Source organism: Mandrillus leucophaeus, unplaced genomic scaffold (genome assembly GCF_000951045.1).
Source record: "Mandrillus leucophaeus isolate KB7577 unplaced genomic scaffold, Mleu.le_1.0 Scaffold306, whole genome shotgun sequence".
NCBI classification, from domain to species: domain Eukaryota; kingdom Metazoa; phylum Chordata; class Mammalia; order Primates; family Cercopithecidae; genus Mandrillus; species Mandrillus leucophaeus.
The window spans coordinates 520143-531731 of NW_012103210.1; the positions used below are offsets into that span (position 1 = coordinate 520143).

General features: G+C 60.0%; 1 protein-coding gene across 1 annotated transcript in view; it reads right to left on the minus strand.

The window, feature by feature from the left end:
- The window catches only part of SGSM2 (small G protein signaling modulator 2), a 52119-nt gene that overhangs the window by 13110 nt on the left and 27420 nt on the right, over window positions 1–11589 (minus strand). Inside the window, exons 3-12 of the mRNA XM_011987263.1 lie at window positions 10842–11004; window positions 10370–10531; window positions 9773–9840; window positions 9529–9674; window positions 9010–9144; window positions 8403–8527; window positions 7927–7994; window positions 7534–7694; window positions 7262–7388; window positions 2092–2226 (exon numbers count right to left, since the gene is read on the minus strand). Coding sequence (XP_011842653.1) covers window positions 2092–2226; window positions 7262–7388; window positions 7534–7694; window positions 7927–7994; window positions 8403–8527; window positions 9010–9144; window positions 9529–9674; window positions 9773–9840; window positions 10370–10531; window positions 10842–11004 — 1290 coding nt within the window. The remainder of the gene's footprint in view (window positions 1–2091; window positions 2227–7261; window positions 7389–7533; window positions 7695–7926; window positions 7995–8402; window positions 8528–9009; window positions 9145–9528; window positions 9675–9772; window positions 9841–10369; window positions 10532–10841; window positions 11005–11589) is intronic.

The window sequence follows — 11589 nt, forward strand, 5'->3', positions numbered from 1 at the left end:
GCCTGCTGCCCTCCTGGGTGACGCTGCGCTCCCTGCCTCCCCGAGCATCTTCCTCTCCTCCCCAGGGGTGAAGCTCGGGACACTCACTGTGCTCACTGTCTCTTATACACATCTAGATGTGTATAAGAGACAGGAATTAGAGTGAATAGCATTTCTGCTCTGTGGGGAGGCAGCAGGAAAAGGAAGGGGAGAGGAAGAGGGAGGGAGAGGAAATCTGGACACCCCGCCACTGATTCACATGCACAAGTCAAGCATGTTGCAGGCCTGAAAAGCAACAGCTGGCAGAACGGACTCAACAGTGTTGTCATTATGGACTGGAGTGCAGGTGGGGGGCCCCCATTCCCCAGCCCTCTCCCCAACCGCCTGCTGATTCTGCTCTTACGCCTCCTCTCCTTTCCCAAGTATTAGGGGCCCAGAAGTTCCACACTGGGTTGGCCTAACCCCTTAGTTCTTGAGAGGATACACAGATGAGCCCTGAGGCCTCTGGACCCCTGGAAGTGGGCCTGGAAGTTTCTCTGATCCCGGAGGCCTCAGCCCTGAGACTAGTCAGGGATAGGCTTTCGATCACCGAGTCTGTCAAGGGCTCTGCTAGGACCCTCCAGTCTCTAGCCTGACTACCAGTTCGTGGGGGAAGAAGTAGCTCTGTGGGTGCCCTCAGAGCTCAACCTTCCCACACTGCTCAGTCAGTCCACTGTAAACAGGCAACAGCCCCAAGTCCAGGTTTGCAAGGAACCAGATGGCAGGGGTGTGTGCAGGCAATAAACATCAGAAGCGGGATGTTCCCACCTAGGCCTGGCCTACAGGCTCATATTGGAAGGGCTGGGAAGGAGGGTGGGCATGAGGGCAGGCGCCTGGCAGTAGGAGGGCAGCTGGCAGCGTGTGCGGAGGGTGTGCTGGGTGTGTTCTAACACAGACCAGGCCGCTCTGCTTGCCCGGGGACTATTACTGGCTTAGTGGCCGGCTAAGGAACTGGGCTTCCCGGCAGAACTTTGTGGAAGCCTAAGGGGAGTGTGACATATTGAGGGCATCCTCTGCAGGGGCGGGGAAAGGGAGAAGCAACTGGTTGTGTAGCTGGGAATGGGTGGGGATGGCGAAGCTCCCCTCGTCTCTGGGAGAACTGGCCTCAGCCTCTTCCTACCCACCCCTTCCTGGAGCACCCAGCCCAGTCCTCATAGGTCGCCTGGCTGATTGCTTGCTGGAAAGAGTAGGGCTCCCTCTCTACCAAGCCAGCTCTGTGCTAGGAAAGATGGGTGGTAGGCAGAGGAACCCTGAGAGGCTGAGGGTACCACGCTATCACCTCCAACAAAGGGGACCTCTCCATTCATGGACCCTGAGGTTCATGAGGGCAGGAACACAGCTGTCTTATATCCCTGGCACAGGCGAAGAGACGGAGCTCTGGGATAGTGAGGAACCTGCTCAAAACCGTACAGCGAACCAGGGGCATATCTGGGGCGGGAGCTCATGTTGCCAGGCCCTGAGCCTGGCCCCTTCCTGGACACCATGCTGCAGCTATTTCTAGATTTCATGCCAAAGCACCAGGCCCTGCCTGCTGGGGCCCTCAGGCCTCCGGGGAAAACTGAGCCCTGGGGCCCTTCCCATGGCAGCCCTCAACCCCTTGCTTGACCCAAAGCTGCTGCCCCTGCCCCAGGAAGGACCCGGTACCTCCGTCCTATTTCTGTTAAGTCAGGAGTCAGAAGCACCAGGCCCAGAGGCTGGTCTTCCCAATCAGCAGAAAGACTGGGAATTTGCCAGCCTGACCCCCGGAGCAGGAATGGGCTCAGAGAGCCATTCAGGGTGCCCAGGAGGCAATCAGATAATCAGACCTTCTTATTAGCAAATCCTCTTCCTTCTCAGGCACAAAGTGCCCTCCTCGCAGCCTGGAGCCGCCTGCCGTGGGCCAGCCCCTTTACTTGCCAGCACCTGTCTGGCCTCCTTCTGCCCTCCCTGATCTGCCCCCTGATGGAAGGGAACTGCCCTAGGTGCAAGTCCCCTAATGCCAACACTGCCGTTCGCGCCCCTGTGGTGGGTGGCAGGTGGGCCCGGGAGGGAGGGTGGGGATGAGGTGGGTCAGGGAGAGGGAGGGATAAAAACCTTTCATCGGATTGGGAGCTGTGAGGTTCCGCGAGCAGATCATTGAGAGCATTGCGTGCAGTTTATCCTCCTCTTCCTCATCATCGTCCACCGAGGCCGCGCGGCTGGCCGCTAGGTGGTGGTAGTTAATAGTGACTGCTCAAAGAGAACAGCAAGAGGCAGAGGCATGAGGACCCTCATCCCTGGGCAGGGCGGACTCCCTCCTTAAGGGGAGTGGAATGGAGGCTGGGGTCATCGTGATTCTGCAGGGCACAAAAGAGGGGAAGGGAGGGGACCAGAAAGCTCTTTGGATGATTTTCCTGGGACAGTGTGGAAGGAGGTGAGGGGCTGGGGCAGCTGCAGAGCCTCACTCTTCGGAGGCAGCCTCTCTAGGAAGAACAGAAGAGAGAGAATGGAGGTGGGGGGATGTGAGATGACCGGGACTGTTTGGAACGGGCTGGCAGCCCAGGAGGCCATCGGCCCTCGCACAGGCTGGGCATGGCGGCTGGCAGATGGGTCCTGATCATTCTCTAGCTCCTCTCAGGCTGGATCAAATCTGAAGATTACTCCAAATCCCCCTTTTCAGACTATAAATTCCACTTTCTTCCCTCCCGGCAAAAGGAAAGGGTGTCCCCAGAGCTGTCCTCAAGGAGCTGGCGTCGCCTGGTGGAGTTTCAGCCTCTTGGTGCCCTGGCTTGCCCTTGGGGAGATGGTCCTTGGAGTGAAGTGACCAGGACTGGGAAATGGCAAAGATCGAAGAGGGGAGGCAGAGACTGGAGAAGCTAAACCAAGCAACAGCCTGAGATCAAGCACCGAGCGTGGAGACACATTCCGGCCAAAGATGTGTCTCCTTGTCAGGGACATCTGGGAGCGGGGACATCCCGTGCTGTGTGCCCTCTGAGCCTGGAGGAGCTGTCTGTGCTGCGGCTGAGCGTGCAGTCTGGGCAGTCTGGTCCCTACTACAGAGACAACTTGTTGACAACCTTTGGGCACAAGTTAGGAAATGTAGGGAGCGGGTGTTCTTGTTGGCAATAAACGCTCTGGGCTGCCAAACTCCGCAACCTTATCTGTAAGAAAAGCAGGTCTGGCCCACGGAAACCTAGGGGTAGCAGCAGCACTCTAACCAGAAAGGGAACTTTGGTGTTGGTAGATGCACAAAGACAGACGGACCCCCTTGGGCCCAGGGGTGTGTGTGTCCAGGGTGGGGCAGGACGCACACGGGCCAAGCCACCTTTCTACCTGCCAGTCCCTAAAGTCCCCAGGCAGCCCCTAGTTTGTCTCTGATGCAACCTGCTACTTCAGCTAACGCTCATCAGTGGTTGGTTTGAGGAGGGCTCTGGCTCTAGGGGAGTCAGTGGACAATTTTCACCATCCAAAAAGAAGTGCCAGGCTGGGCGCAGTGGCTCACGCCTGTAATCCCAGCACTTTGGGAGGCTGAGGCGGGTGGATCACAAGGTCAGGAGTTCGAGACCAGCCTGGCCAATATGGTGAAAACCCGTCTCTACTAAAAATACAAAAATTAGCCGGGTGTGGTGGCAGGCACCTATAATCCCAGCAACTCGGAAGGCTGAGGTATGAGGATTGCTTGAACCTGGGAGGCAGAGATTGCAGTGAGCTGAGATCGCGCCATTGCACTCCAGCTTGGGCAACAGAGTGAGACTCTTGTTTCGGAAAAAAAAAAAAAAAAAAAAAAAAAAAGAAGTGCTGGTCCCATACCCGGGCTGTCTTCTGGGGGTCGGGGAGCAGGTGAAGAGCAATGGAGGGTTCCCCACCTTCTACTTCTAGTTTCTCCACATATTTTACCCCTGGACAGGGTCCAAAAGGACAACTAAGAGTCTTGTGTAGTGCCGCCTAGGTCTGCCGAGCCGAGAGTCCTGGGGTGGAAAAGTGGGGAGGGAGCTAGGTAGGAGACACGCCTTTTCAAAGGCAGTATCTGTGGGTACAAGGTCCAGCTGAGAGGCTAGGCGATGAGCCTCCGGTGTTAACCTGGCCTGGTCGGTGGGCCCTGCCTGCTGCCCTCCTGGGTGACGCTGCGCTCCCTGCCTCCCCGAGCATCTTCCTCTCCTCCCCAGGGGTGAAGCTCGGGACACTCACTGTGCTCATGCCTGTGGCCGGGGTAGATGATCCGGAACACATAGTCGGTGGCCCGCCCCGCGCCCATCTCCTCCATATCCACAGAGCGTATGCTGCTGCGTTTCCGTAGCTTGGGAAACACCTTCCCCTGTGGAAGGAGGGTAGGCGGTCGGGCTGTCTAGGGTAGAGTCTCATCCAGGATTCCACACAAGGCTGCTCCTGAGAACTCCACGTGGGGAAGGAGGGAAGGCGGGCAGAGAACCCCCCACACAGCCCTTCCCCCAAAGCCTCCCACCCAAGTCACCTTCCCCTGCTGGGTCCACAGCGGAGGCTCCAGCTGTCCCCGAGGCAGCAGCCCATTCTCCAGACAGGACAGAAAGGACAGCAGGTGTCCTCCCTGCGGGAAATGCAGCGGCGGCCTCTGGATGCCATCCTGGCTCACCAGCACGAGCGTGCCGCCGCTCTCTGGGGGTGAATGTGGAGAGTGGGGCTGAGGCCCTCTCGTCGGCTCTCACAGCCTGCCGGCCAGCGCCCCCAAGCTGGGTAGGAGGCAGATGGCTAGGCCACAGCATGGACTGGGAGCCCCATTAACAGGGATGGGGGGAGGACGAGGAGTCTCACAGGCCCCATGCACAGAGCGCGGCTGGCAGAAGGCAGCCTCCCCCTTCCCACCCGAGCGAGGACAAGGCGGGCTTACTTTGCTGGTGGCAGTGGATGCACACCACCTGGCTGAAGGGCACCACCAGGGCATAGTCCCAGTAAACGCTAGAAAGGAACCAGACTGCTGTCACCGTGTCCAAAGACCTGCCATCCTTCCTTCCTTCCGTCTCCTGGTCCTACCACCCCATGAAACTCCCCTGAAGACAGGATGACCACAGCCAAGAAGTGCACACAGCCAGCCATGACCCGAGATCCGTGCTGCCCGCTCAGCACACGGACAGCTGTCGGTCTCAGCCGCTGAGAGCTTGGCTCAGACAAACCTCTCCGTGGCCAGGCTTGGCTCTGTCCTAGAGAGCTTGGGAACCACTCCGGGCAGCCGCTCCCTGCTATTCTTGGCATCCAGATAAAGAGTGAGGTTGGCCTCCTGGAGCAAGTAGCGTTTCTCCATCCCCCTGCCTGAGGTCAACCCCACTCCCTGCCCTGGCTCCTGGGAGCGAGTCCCAAAGCCCCCACCTCTTTTCCAGCTCGGAGTCCCCCAGAGTCCCGTTCATGAGCTGGTTGGGGGTCCACTTCAGAGTCAGGCTCTCTGCAGACTGGTGCAGGGAGAGGTAGCCAGGGACCGCCTCCATGTCCTCCTTCTACAGCGGGAGACACCGGAAGACAGAGACGATGAAGGGCTGAGAGGCTCTCAGGGATGGCCTGTGCAAAATGAGCTCCCACTGGGAGGAGGGGAAGCAAAGCTGGGCTAGTCATGGGGTCCTGGACTAGGGGCTGGGCAGCAGCACGAGAAAACAGGACCCAGGCAGCAGCTCTGGGCATGTCCTTTCCCTGGTCAGCCTGGTGCCACTGGCTCTCTCCTGCCAGCCTCCTGGATGCCAGGTCCATTCCAGGCCAGCCATACCCACGCTGTGGACTCCCCTCGCCTGCTGGCTGCCATTGCTGCCCCTGCCCACTCAAGGCTGGGCGTGAGGCGTGTGAAACAGGGAGCTGGGAAGCTGGGGCCGTTCTCCCCCGCTCTCTCTCGTCAAGCTCCTCAGGAAAGGAACGGCCATGGCTAGAGGCTTTCAGTCGTCTGGTTCTGGGACCTGCGGGGAGGGGTGGCAGGATGAAGCTTTCCTACCGGCTGCACCAGCACGTGGTTCTTGCCATAGAGCAGCCGCGTCCGTGAGTTCTGGTGCAGGGACTCCACGCACTCGCGGGCACAGGCAGCCAGCCTGTCCTCCGACGCGCTGCCGCTGGAGTGCCGCTTCCGGATCTGTGTGGAAGGTCAGGCCTCAGCCTCCGGTCTTGGGAAACTGGTCTCAGGGCTTGAGAACCCTCAGGCTTCCATGCTGACCCTCTCCAGCTGACCCCAGGGTCCTTCCTGCCCCTGGTTTACTCCCAGCCACCCTCTGCTCTCCAGCCCGGGCCAGCATGGGCTCCTGGCATTTCTGTTAAGTTTTATTAACAGAATAAAACTTTATTAATTTTATTAACAGAATAAAATTAATAAAATAAATTTGTGTGGAGAAGGCTCTTCTCAGGTGGCCACCATCTTGGGGCATCTCTAAGGCCTGTCCTGTAGAGAGGCCGGTTTCCCGTCCCTACAGGCCCACGGGCATGGCCCAGATGAACCCGAGGGGTGGGGAGGGGCACCTACCCCCAGGGCTGGGCGCTTTGCAGGGGAGTCCTGGCGAGCAGGCGGACCCCGGATGCGGTGCCTCTGGACCAGCTCATCAGCAGAGGGGTCAGTCCAGTAGTGATCAGCTGTCTTGAGCTTAGTGTATTCCAAGGCACAGGGTCCCACTGTGGAGACAGAGACAGCCAGCTCAGACGATGCTCCCTCAGCACCTGCCCCGTACCCACCGTGGGCCTGGCACAGGCCCCTGTGCTCTCAGGCTTACCTAGAAGAGAGGCCAGGATCGGGCCAAACACGGGGTCTGCCAGCAACGCCTCCTTCTCGTAGTACTTGCTGCCAGGAGACAGATAGACAATGTGACTGCCAAGGCTCCAGGACTCGTTCCAGGGCAGTCAGGCTCACCAGGTAGGGACGTCCCCACAAAGACCAGATTCAGATCAGTCACCAAGAAACAGTGAGTCCGCAGGGACTGGGCTTCGGGAGGTGCCTGGCATAGCCAATGCCCTGAGGGCAGTGGAGGGGATGGGGAGATGGAGGGCTGCCTACAGGCTGTCATGCAGGCAAGTATCCCGAGGGCTGGGGCTGAGGGACTGTTGGAAGACAGGTCAAAGGAGAGGCTGCTTGGGGAACAGGGCAGCCACTTGGGGGATAGGGAGACACGCCTTTTCAAAGGCAGTATCTGTGGGTACAAGGTCCAGCTGAGAGGCTAGGCGATGATCCTCCGGTGTTAACCTGGCCTGGTCGGTGGGCCCTGCCTGCTGCCCTCCTGGGTGACGCTGCGCTCCCTGCCTCCCCGAGCATCTTCCTCTCCTCCCCAGGGGTGAAGCTCGGGACACTCACTGTGCTCATGCCTGTGGCCGGGGTAGATGATCCGGAACACATAGTCGGTGGCCCGCCCCGCGCCCATCTCCTCCATATCCACAGAGCGTATGCTGCTGCGTTTCCGTAGCTTGGGAAACACCTTCCCCTGTGGAAGGAGGGTAGGCGGTCGGGCTGTCTAGGGTAGAGTCTCATCCAGGATTCCACACAAGGCTGCTCCTGAGAACTCCACGTGGGGAAGGAGGGAAGGCGGGCAGAGAACCCCTCCCCCCAAAGCCTCCCACCCAAGTCACCTTCCCCTGCTGGGTCCACAGCGGAGGCTCCAGCTGTCCCCGAGGCAGCAGCCCATTCTCCAGACAGGACAGAAAGGACAGCAGGTGTCCTCCCTGCGGGAAATGCAGCGGCGGCCTCTGGATGCCATCCTGGCTCACCAGCACGAGCGTGCCGCCGCTCTCTGGGGGTGAATGTGGAGAGTGGGGCTGAGGCCCTCTCGTCGGCTCTCACAGCCTGCCGGCCAGCGCCCCCAAGCTGGGTAGGAGGCAGATGGCTAGGCCACAGCATGGACTGGGAGCCCCATTAACAGGGATGGGGGGAGGACGAGGAGTCTCACAGGCCCCATGCACAGAGCGCGGCTGGCAGAAGGCAGCCTCCCCCTTCCCACCCGAGCGAGGACAAGGCGGGCTTACTTTGCTGGTGGCAGTGGATGCACACCACCTGGCTGAAGGGCACCACCAGGGCATAGTCCCAGTAAACGCTAGAAAGGAACCAGACTGCTGTCACCGTGTCCAAAGACCTGCCATCCTTCCTTCCTTCCGTCTCCTGGTCCTACCACCCCATGAAACTCCCCTGAAGACAGGATGACCACAGCCAAGAAGTGCACACAGCCAGCCATGACCCGAGATCCGTGCTGCCCGCTCAGCACACGGACAGCTGTCGGTCTCAGCCGCTGAGAGCTTGGCTCAGACAAACCTCTCCGTGGCCAGGCTTGGCTCTGTCCTAGAGAGCTTGGGAACCACTCCGGGCAGCCGCTCCCTGCTATTCTTGGCATCCAGATAAAGAGTGAGGTTGGCCTCCTGGAGCAAGTAGCGTTTCTCCATCCCCCTGCCTGAGGTCAACCCCACTCCCTGCCCTGGCTCCTGGGAGCGAGTCCCAAAGCCCCCACCTCTTTTCCAGCTCGGAGTCCCCCAGAGTCCCGTTCATGAGCTGGTTGGGGGTCCACTTCAGAGTCAGGCTCTCTGCAGACTGGTGCAGGGAGAGGTAGCCAGGGACCGCCTCCATGTCCTCCTTCTACAGCGGGAGACACCGGAAGACAGAGACGATGAAGGGCTGAGAGGCTCTCAGGGATGGCCTGTGCAAAATGAGCTCCCACTGGGAGGAGGGGAAGCAAAGCTGGGCTAGTCATGGGGTCCTGGACTAGGGGCTGGGCAGCAGCACGAGAAAACAGGACCCAGGCAGCAGCTCTGGGCATGTCCTTTCCCTGGTCAGCCTGGTGCCACTGGCTCTCTCCTGCCAGCCTCCTGGATGCCAGGTCCATTCCAGGCCAGCCATACCCACGCTGTGGACTCCCCTCGCCTGCTGGCTGCCATTGCTGCCCCTGCCCACTCAAGGCTGGGCGTGAGGCGTGTGAAACAGGGAGCTGGGAAGCTGGGGCCGTTCTCCCCCGCTCTCTCTCGTCAAGCTCCTCAGGAAAGGAACGGCCATGGCTAGAGGCTTTCAGTCGTCTGGTTCTGGGACCTGCGGGGAGGGGTGGCAGGATGAAGCTTTCCTACCGGCTGCACCAGCACGTGGTTCTTGCCATAGAGCAGCCGCGTCCGTGAGTTCTGGTGCAGGGACTCCACGCACTCGCGGGCACAGGCAGCCAGCCTGTCCTCCGACGCGCTGCCGCTGGAGTGCCGCTTCCGGATCTGTGTGGAAGGTCAGGCCTCAGCCTCCGGTCTTGGGAAACTGGTCTCAGGGCTTGAGAACCCTCAGGCTTCCATGCTGACCCTCTCCAGCTGACCCCAGGGTCCTTCCTGCCCCTGGTTTACTCCCAGCCACCCTCTGCTCTCCAGCCCGGGCCAGCATGGGCTCCTGGCATTTCTGTTAAGTTTTATTAACAGAATAAAACTTTATTAATTTTATTAACAGAATAAAATTAATAAAATAAATTTGTGTGGAGAAGGCTCTTCTCAGGTGGCCACCATCTTGGGGCATCTCTAAGGCCTGTCCTGTAGAGAGGCCGGTTTCCCGTCCCTACAGGCCCACGGGCATGGCCCAGATGAACCCGAGGGGTGGGGAGGGGCACCTACCCCCAGGGCTGGGCGCTTTGCAGGGGAGTCCTGGCGAGCAGGCGGACCCCGGATGCGGTGCCTCTGGACCAGCTCATCAGCAGAGGGGTCAGTCCAGTAGTGATCAGCTGTCTTGAGCTTAGTGTATTCCAAGGCACAGGGTCCCACTGTGGAGACAGAGACAGCCAGCTCAGACGATGCTCCCTCAGCACCTGCCCCGTACCCACCGTGGGCCTGGCACAGGCCCCTGTGCTCTCAGGCTTACCTAGAAGAGAGGCCAGGATCGGGCCAAACACGGGGTCTGCCAGCAACGCCTCCTTCTCGTAGTACTTGCTGCCAGGAGACAGATAGACAATGTGACTGCCAAGGCTCCAGGACTCGTTCCAGGGCAGTCAGGCTCACCAGGTAGGGACGTCCCCACAAAGACCAGATTCAGATCAGTCACCAAGAAACAGTGAGTCCGCAGGGACTGGGCTTCGGGAGGTGCCTGGCATAGCCAATGCCCTGAGGGCAGTGGAGGGGATGGGGAGATGGAGGGCTGCCTACAGGCTGTCATGCAGGCAAGTATCCCGAGGGCTGGGGCTGAGGGACTGTTGGAAGACAAGTCAAAGGAGAGGCTGCTTGGGGAACAGGGCAGCCACTTGGGGGATAGGGCAGCCACTTGGGGGATAGGGCAGCCACTTGGGGGATGGGGTAGCCACTTGGGGGACGGGGCAGCCACTTGGGGGATGGGGCAGCCACTTGGGGGACAGGGCAGCCACTTGGGGGACAGGGCAGCCACTTAGGGGACGGGGCATTCACTTGGGGACAGGGCAGTCACTTGGGGGACAGGGCAGCCACTTAGGGGATGGGGCAGAGTCACCTGCAGTTTTCCGCCAGGTACTGCACAACCTTGTCCAGAACTCTGTCGATGAGCGCCGTGCGCACCCATATGTGTTTCAAGGCCTGAGGGCTGAGGGCCGGAGCCTTCCCGCTGGCTGAGCCCTGTCTCCGCAGCGCCTCCTGGCTGGCCCCTGAGGGTTTCCTGCAAAGGCGGGGAGGGCTCCAGGAGTACAGTGGTCTAGGGGTAAACCCCAGAATGCTGGCATCGGGAGTGGGGCTTGGTGCCCCAAGACGGGAGCACAGAGAACTGACTGGGGTTGGGAGTTGAAGGAGGGGTACAGAGCCTTGTACCCACAAAGAGCCAATCCCCACCCTCAGGCTGATCCCTCACCCAGAGGCCCTGCAAGGAACAGGCCCAGGATGCCAACTTTCCAATGGGCCGTCCTAGGAAGTAGCAATTGCCAAGTGGGAAGAGCTGAAAGGAGGGAAGAAGGGGCTGGCCCAGGGCTCACCTGCCCTCTGCTTGTTGCTGCAGCTCCTGTACCTTGTGGCAAATCTCCCCTGCCACTGGGCACGTCTTCCCCACCTTGGTGAACAGGGCTGCCATCTTGTCACTGCGCAGGAAGCCGGCGGCACGGCGTCTCAGCTGATGCAAGAGGCAAGCCTCCACCGCACCTAGGCCACAAAGGAAACAGCATCTGAGCCTGGGAAGGACGGGGGAACGGGGAGAACAGCTCCTCTTCCCCATACCTGTGGGGAGGCAAGGGGTAAGGGCAAGCCCTGACCCATATTAGAACCAAGGGCAGGCCAGGAAGATACCCTGGCTTCCTTCCAAAATTCCCCTCCCGGTCCCTCGGCTCCTGCCCAGGGGCGAAGAGCTTTGATATGCCAAGCTGTCCCTCTCCCTCGCCTGGTGTGCACACGCCTCCCGTATGCAGCCTCACCCCTGGGGGTCATGAGGACCAAAGCTCCCGCTCAGGGTGGCGTGAGCGGCTCCAACCCCGACAGCAGAGCACGGCACCCACAGGACGGGGCTGTGAGGGGCACCCGACTCGGGAGCCTTTCTGGAGCGCACGGAGGATGCGGTTGCTAAGAAACAGGGCTCTGCAGGAGCTAAAATATTGATGAAGTCACTGCAGAGCTCGGACCCGACAGTGGCCGCTGGACTGAGGAGCCCGGCAGCTGAGAGAGAGAGATTTCTCTTTCCCATGCTAGGAGGGCTTCCCTCCATCCATTCATGGTTTAGGGTTAGGCTTAGTC